Genomic DNA, 8,694 nt, shown 5'->3' with positions numbered 1-8,694 from the left:
AATAAATTTTAAAAAAAATATTCATATATATATATATATAATAAAAATAATATATATATATATATATATATATAATTTAATAGCCAAATTATTTAAATAAAATTGAAACAGGAAATATTTACAATAAAGGTTTCGAGAACAAAACCTTAAAAGGGTAAAAAGAAATTATTTATTAATCAAATTATTAAAAAATATCTCAAAGTAAAAATAAAAATTATATAAAACTTTAAAATATTTAAATTCTTTATAATTTATTAAAAAATTAAAATATTAAATATTAATAAAAAAATTTCAAATTAATAATACAAATATCTCAAAATTTAAATATATAATTACATAAAACAAGACATAAAAGAATTTAAAAACTAATTAATCAAATTAAAAATAATATAAATAAAAATATATTTATGCAAAAAAATATAAAATAAAAATAGAAATTATTATAGAATAGTCATCATTTGTTTTAACGATTTTACTTTCACATATTAGAAATCATTAAAGATAATGATAATTAACTTTTTCACAATAAAACCGTACCAAAAAAACACACTTAACCTTGAATATAATGTTTTTAAAAATCAATTTAAAAACAATTTTATAAATTTAGTGTAAAAAACTAACTTTTGACATAATAAATATATTAATAGTTAAAAAGAATAATAGTAAGAATAAAGTTTAAGCATGATCCATAAAAGAAAATCATATAAAGGTATTTTTCATAAAGTTACATTCAATTTTTATATATGAAAAACGACACTATAAATATATTTGTATTTAAATATATTTTTTAATTTCTATAAAATAATAACTCCTGATTTTAATATTTGTAAGAAGGCTTATACGTGAATAAAAAACTAAACAATCATTTAGAGTTACCCATATTAATATTGTAATAAGTTGATATGTTTTACACACAAAAAAAAATCTTTAAGGTTCTTGAAATAAATGTCATTAATTTATTCTAAACAAATATTAGAAATTTAAAAAATAAAAATTTAGAAATATAAGAATTAAATAAAATTGGTTTAGATAAAGTAAATACATATTGAAAATAGTGTTTTCAATAATTTATAAAACTATTTTTTTATAAGAACAACAATCAAAATTAATAATTTTAAGAGCATTAGATATATTCAGATCTATTTTAAGTTTAATTTGTATGCATCACTACAAAAATAAAATGTTTATTTTTCAATAAATGGATGTATCTTTCAATAAAATACTACAAAAATCAATAATAACATGTTTATTTTTTAGAATAATTTAAAAATAAAATCGTGACAAAATTTTAAGTTTTCATAAAGAGTAATGCAATAAGTAAGATATGAAGACATAAAATTAATAATGATTAAGTGATGAATTAATATAATCTTTTTGATGAAGTACAAGTACATTAACATCAAAGTACAAATTTGTTAGAACTATCCTAAAAAGGGAGTTCTGCATCAACAAAACTTGTATTATTCCAATGAGTAGTACCACTTTATTCACTTTCACACATTCCCCACAATTGCTCATTCTCTATCTATATCTCTCAATAACACTACCATCATCAACTTTAAACCTTTTTACATGAAACATTAGAAAAGCATCAACAATCTATGAACTCAATATATAGTAAGCATTGTAGTAAAGGGAGTGGCTGAAACTTTCAGCTCAATTTTTCTTTTACAATGCCAACAACTGATCCAACTAACCCCATTACACTCACAAGAAAACATGCAAAGCTGAATGTTCTCAGAACAATCCATTTTCTACTCCAAGCTGCAACTTTGTGCTGCACAAAGTACATCTCTACAGGGAAGTATATAGCCAATGGCCAGAAGTTTATGGCTCCTAACACTCCTAGAATTGCGTTGAAGTAAGGAAACAAGATTGCAACACCAACTGTTGTAATCACATAGGTTGTTCTAAAACAGAACCTGAAAAGGTTTAGCTGAAAACCAGGAACTAAAGGCAGTTTCACTTTGTAGAAATTGTTCACAAATCCACTGTTGGGGAATCTTCTTGAAGCCCATCTATCAGCAGTACTGAATATAGGTTGACTGTAGACCTGAGAAGAAAGCATACACATCATGAGTTGGGTGACATGAAATGAAAGAATATAATATATGTTGATACCAAAACTTTTTCATGCTTTGAATTGAAGACTTTCACTCTTTTGAATTGAGAAAACGTGTAAAGTAAGAAAAGATAGTGGATTTATTCTCTATTGGAGAGTTAAACTGTTTTGCAGGGATTATCTCACTTACTATATGGTGGATTTGCGTTTCTGTTATATGTTTTATGACTTTAAAGATGCAAGATCATGGTTGGAATGATGGAAGATTATGAATGATTTGATTTAAACAGAACTATTGTTTATTCTTTATACTTGAAAGATTGAATGTATAAACAAATCAAATTGCATGTCTCGAAAAAAATTGTTTTTTTTACCAGTAATTTTATTGGATCACCCTTGTTCAGAAAAGGTCATATACAAACAGACAAAGGGAAAAAAATTTCAATTGAGTGATGGATTAAAATAAGTTAAAATCCAAACAGGGTTTTGTATGGTTACAGATGAAGTTAAAAAGCATAGCATGGCATTAAATAAGCACATGTTTATGTCAGAAGACTTGTCCCTTCTGATGTTATTTGTTTGTTTGTGCTTTTCTTACACTGTAGGAATTGTGAATCTGTAATGCTTTTTTGGACATCAGGCAAACACAGAAAGATCATCTCATGTGCAATGAATAAGAAGGAATATGTTGTTTCTGTGACATTTTGTTTTTTTATATGGATCATTAGTATTACCTGATATCCTCCAACCAAATGAATAATGATGCAAACATTAGCAAGGTCAACAAGCCAGAAAGGCTCATAAAACCCAGACCCTTTCAAAAGGCCTGTCAAGAGATTTCCTGGTGTCTGATTTCCAAAAGCTGCATATCCAAAGCATCCACAGCACAGGTAGAAGAATGTTGTAATGAAGATTGCAATCATTGAGGCCTTTTTCATGGTCTGGTTTTCTGGTGGAGGAGACTCTAAAGTGTCCTACACTCAAAAAAAAAAAAATACAAATTCAAAACCTTGTTTCAGCTATAAATTGTAATCTTTTTATCTTATGTAAGCCTCAACACACCCAATTTGAAGATGTATGAAATAATAAGGTACCTGAATCTCAAGAAGGAGAATTGAGTATGGATAGGCAAAGGCAATGTCACCAAGTGCTTGGAAGACTGCCCAAAATTTGTCAGCAACTGTATCAGTTGGTATTCCTGACAAACTCCCCATAATTCTTCCATTTTCTGCAAGGTGTAACCAAAATCCTAAGAACCAATGTAGCAATAGCATGGTATGGATTTAGGACTAATAGTTTTGTTTCTTCATGTTGTTGCTTTAGTTATCAAAGATCAAAGCTTAATACAATATCTTAGTTGTTATCAGTGTTGTTTTCCAAAAAAAGATTATACAAAATTATGCAGAACAAATTCCAATAGCACCAACATCTAGAGAACTGTAAATAAGTTTTTTCCTAAGACTTGAAATGAGAAAGAACAAAAAGAAAACTATCTGAACAAAAATAAGAACATTAAACTGTTAACAGTTGATTGAAGATGAATCTTACGTATGACTGTTGCTATGCCAAGTCCTAGTCCAATGAATGAGTATGTAAAGGACATGAGTGCGGCAACAATTGAAACCCATTCCATGTTATGGAGATCTGGTATGAATGACATTACAATTTGAACAACTCCAAACATCACCATATACAGGTTCCCCTGAAAATGAAAAGGAGCTTGATGCCCTTTCTTGTGATAACAATTTGATGCCAGAATTGCCCTGTGCAGTAGAATGAATGGACATGATTCACAGGCTTATATGGCTACAGCAGAAAAACAAAGTTGGTTTTCTCATTTCATGAGGAAAGTACCCCAGACATGTTGCTGTGGTTAGAACATATGCAATACCAGTCCCATATAAAGTCAAAAACTGAAGGAAGCCAGCTATCCATGTTCTTTTAATACCTGAATAACAATAAACACAATTAGACATTACAGTTTTCATTGCAGTTCATTTAAAGTATATCTATTTATCTATCTATGTTAACTTGAATTATAGTAGAAGCACATGAGAAAGAGTTCGATGTGTTACTACCAAGATAAGTTCTAACTGCATCCATGTAAGAGTAGTTTCTTTTCCCAGTTACAGGATCAGGAGTTCTGTAGCAATCAGACAGAAGGAATGAAGAAATATAGGTGACAATTGCACAACAAAGCAGGGCAATTGGCCCTCCAATCCACCCTAATTGAGAAGTGCTCCATGCAAGAGAAAGAACACCAGAACCAATAACAGCAGTAATGATATGAGCTACAGCACTCTTCAAATTCCCTGCCAGAACATGGAAGGATTAGAATTTAAGATTCAAATTCAAGAATACATCAAAATGGATTAGTTTGGGTCCTAGAGAACTTTACCAGTCCTTTTGGCATGTCCATCATCATCATAATCACCCGTACCACTTCTAGTTATTTGTAGAGAGCTTTTCCCATCCATATTTGTCACAGCATCCAATTCAATACAAGCTTATGGAGATTACTGCATGTTAAACAGTATAAAGGCTTAAACTAACAAAAACAAAGACAAACAGTGCTGCATGTACTTGAAATCAAAGTGAGTATATATATCTTGGGAAACTGCATCATTTTTCCTTTATGTGGAGATGATTAGCCAAATCAAGCACATGAAAAGTTGCTGAAACAGTTTAAATTAATCTTAATTCTGCCAATGAACATGTGCATGAATGGCTTGCGTTTTGACAGTGTGTCAGTGTAGGCAGAGTAATCAATAATTCAAAATCAGACTAAAACTTTTGAGATTGTGTTGCCTTACCTAACTAGCTTGTGCAAAACAAATAACATTACCTGCTTTCTAGGCAAAGAGGAAGCTAGGGAAAATGTCTTTCCACACTTGGTCCAATGCAGATTGGGTTGAATATAGTTATAGGCTTGGAGGAAAAAGGAAGAAAAGATGCTAAGGCTTACGTAGCTTCTTAGATGCTTCATGATGTGTGATTACAAGCTAATTATTAAATAAGGTTTTGGTAAGGTAGCCTTATATAACCATAATAATTGAGGAATCAGAAGTCATACTCACCAAGGAATTTTTTATGAACCCTTTTATTTGTTACTTTTTAACTCTTACACTGTAATCTCCAAACAGTAAAAAAGATTCAGAATCTGTGGACCAGAGAAGTCAAGTGGGAAGGTTGGAGGGTGTTCTTCAAAAAGACCAAGTGGTGGTGAAAAGTTGAAAACCATGTTTTTGCTGACTTTTGAATTGAAAGAACACCATTAGTTTCAGATCATGGTCACACTCACACATCAAATTTGTCCCATGCTGTAATGGAAGTTCATTTCAACTTCTCTATCTTAACTTAGGCCACTTACGTCCAGCATCTTTCACCTCAAGGAACAACACACACAATTTTAGATTTCTCTTTCTGAGTGCAGAGTACACAGAATCATTGAAGTAAAAGCAACATCTTTTTTCAGTTGAGTCACATCCCCAAGTGTGAATTGAATGAATGAATGAAATATCATTTGTTTCATCATCCTACCAACTAATGAATGCTTCTACTTTCTACAAGTTCAGGACTTACCAAGCTGATTTCCGAGGATGAGACAATGAAAAGTCACAGAAGCAAACATGTTACTCTTTGCAGAAACTTGTAACTCTGTGTAAACCCCATGATTCTGATGAACTGATGCAGTTTTTGGCTGAGAGTGATCTTTTGTGTAAGAGAGTTCACAAGATTAGTTCATTTTATAACCATCCCAGACTTGAGGATCAGGATCACAGTCTCTATGCTATGGCTACCATACAAGTTCACAACCTGACAATTTGGACCGTAGAGGCATCATTATTGGAACTATATGTTTTTTAATAATTTTCAGTAAAACTTTGTAATGTGAGCTGAGAAAATTTTCACATAAAATGTAACTTTTGAAACAGGTTGGTCCTTCTTCTCTGGCACATGGACCCTTTGGTTAATTCCCAGAAAAATTTTCCCAAAATGCTGCAATCTTACCTTAACATGACAAGAACAAGTGAAGAAAAACAGACAAAAGTGATAAATAAGGATTCTGAAATATTCACTGCTAACAGGTAACTAAATAAAATCAACAGTTTTAACTGCTGTGTATCGAGAATTTCACCCATACTTTGATATAATATGATATGTTATTTACCACTTTTTAGATAAAATGTTTATTCAAAACCCTATCTGTTAGTATTTATTATGTTTCAGTTTGTAAGGATCAAATTTAATATTACTAAAAGATAATAAATAAACCATTTTTAATATTATTATACATAATTACATTTAATTATGTAATCAATATTTCAGACTAATAATATTTATTATATAAAAATGTTTACATAGTTTTGACTATTTTTAGTTTAGCAATTTTATAAATATAGCAATAAATATTTATATTTAACGTATAAAAAAAATTGCTAAGAGGAAACTAAATAAAATCAATAGTTTTAACTGTTATGTATTGAAATTTTCACTAATACTTGGATATAATTGATATGTTATTGACCATTATTTAAAACCCTATCAATTGTTTCAATTTTATTCAAACATGTTTTTATAATCAATTCGGTCTTTAGCAAACTTTTACCAAAGATGACTTGGATTTAATAAAGAGTTGATTAGTTTTTTTTTTCTATAATTTATTTTTTCCTATTTTAAAAATAACATTTAGTTTAAAAATATAATTATCATAAAGAATTTGTATTTTATTCTAAAACTTTTTCACTTTCCGAAAGACCAAATTACATATTACTAAATAAATAAATAAACCAAACAGTTTTTAATATTTATTATATATATAATTACATTTAATAATTTAAGCAATATTTCAGGCTAATAATATTTATTAGATAAAAATGTTAATGTACTTTTGAGTAGTCTTAATTTAGAAATTTTATAAATATAGTAATAAATATTTATATTTAATATTGATTATTGTGCTATTAAATATAATATTTATTAAACTTAATAATTAAAATATGAATTTATTAAATATAAAATTTTTAAACGATTTTTTGTATATAAGATAGATGAGGATCAAATGGTTTCCATATAATTTATTATTTAATAATGTTGAGTTATAATATATTAATTTATATAGTGCATGCATAAAATTTAGTAAAAATTATGGTTTAAGTTTAACAAAAGTAAAAAAAAAAAATTGAACCAAAAATTATATAAAACTTAGTAAAAATATAAAATTTAATTTTATATTATTATATAAACTTTTTATAAGTTGTTGTTTGTTGAAAATACTGTGGTTTCACAATATGATATAGAAATATATTATTAACTTAAAAGTAAATCAATTATTATTAATTCAAAAGTAAATCAATTATTATTAATGAGTAAATATAAATGAATATCATAAATTAAATTAATTATTTAAAGAGAACATTAATTTTTCTAGTGATTCCGTTATAATAAATAAAACTGATAAAATTGACATTATTATAATAATTAATAATGAAAAATTATATTTTTATTAACTGTTAAAAATATTAATGTCCAGAAAATGTCATTAAAAAAGTTGAGTGTTTTCATTAGTTATTAATAGTATTAATTAGAAAAAATATTATTAAGTATATCGGTTATGAAAATTTAAGTTTATTAAATAATAATATAAAATAATTTAAAAAATATCATCACGTATTTGAAAATTTTCTGTTATAAATTAAAAAAATACTGGCAGGAAACAAATACAAAATTGAACATGAATTTAAAAAAATATATATGTATTTACCTCTTGGCAATTAATTGGAGACAATGATATCCAAAATCTTTAAATAGACCAGTTTCAAATATTCTTGCAATATTTTACTATATAATTTTTATTATTTATAATATCCAATTTACTTACAGAAATGTAAGTTTACGTTGCAAACTTTACGAGAGAGTAAAATTATAAAAATTAAATTATTTGAATGTAGGAGTTGTGATTTTCATATAATATATTAAGTATATCAAAATATCTTTCAAAATATTTTCTTTCAAAATTTTTTTTTAACTGTTTATAGTATATTAAAATATTTTTTTTTCAAAATTTCTTTTTATCAAGCATATAATTCTAATTTATTAATACATAAAATCTTTCTTTGAGACCTTATTTTACAATATATATCATACATGATTTAAGTATATTTACATCCCATAAATATAATAAACCATTTATAGTTTAACATAGAAGCATTTGCTTAAATAAGTTGAATAATCAAAACATAATATCATATTGATTTCGTTATAGAGAGTGTTTAACGCTAAAAATGTCGCTCAACAAATTAACATAGAATAAGCTCCAAACCCTCTTACAACGCTGGTGCTCAGCGACCCAATTACGGCATTCAACCGTATGGAGCTAAAACTGCTCCCAAATTCTTTGTAACTTCCACTCATTGTCAACACCATACTGAATAGCAAAAAATTGAAGACTGAGAATTAGGAAAATCGAAGACATGTTCGACCAAATTGGTATTCATAACTCAATAAAAAGTTTTAAAAACATGTTCAAGTGTCAGATTAAACACCAATTCACTCAAATGATCACATCCTTAATTCACTAATTCAACCTCAATTTCAATCAAAACAAGTACATTTAACACAACAAACATAAT

At 27.4% G+C, this 8,694-nt stretch overlaps 1 protein-coding gene across 3 annotated transcripts; it reads right to left on the bottom strand.

Annotated features, from left to right (window-relative positions):
• Window positions 1-1,338: 1,338 nt before the first annotated feature.
• Window positions 1,339-5,811, bottom strand: LOC106775992 (probable amino acid permease 7). 3 transcript variants are annotated; one of them, XM_014663271.2, is made up of 8 exons: window positions 5,645-5,811; window positions 4,461-4,581; window positions 4,141-4,374; window positions 3,917-4,010; window positions 3,611-3,825; window positions 3,157-3,290; window positions 2,797-3,036; window positions 1,339-2,053 (listed from the first exon to the last, which is right to left on the bottom strand). In XM_014663271.2, exons 2-8 carry the CDS (start codon window positions 4,537-4,539, stop codon window positions 1,652-1,654), a joined length of 1,398 nt encoding a protein of 465 aa, XP_014518757.1. In that variant the 5' UTR covers window positions 4,540-4,581; window positions 5,645-5,811; the 3' UTR covers window positions 1,339-1,651. The 3 variants fall into 3 exon arrangements, with proteins under 3 accessions (XP_014518757.1, XP_014518759.1, XP_014518758.1); XM_014663273.2 differs by lacking the exon at window positions 5,645-5,811 and adding an exon at window positions 4,876-5,137; XM_014663272.2 differs by lacking the exon at window positions 5,645-5,811 and adding an exon at window positions 4,908-5,135.
• Window positions 5,812-8,694: the final 2,883 nt, after the last annotated feature.

The sequence above is a fragment of the Vigna radiata genome, chromosome 10, assembly GCF_000741045.1.
Source record: "Vigna radiata var. radiata cultivar VC1973A chromosome 10, Vradiata_ver6, whole genome shotgun sequence".
In the NCBI taxonomy this organism is placed as follows: Eukaryota; Viridiplantae; Streptophyta; class Magnoliopsida; order Fabales; family Fabaceae; genus Vigna; species Vigna radiata.
Note: the sequence above shows the minus strand (reverse complement) of the source record. Positions and strands in the feature narration are given on the sequence as shown.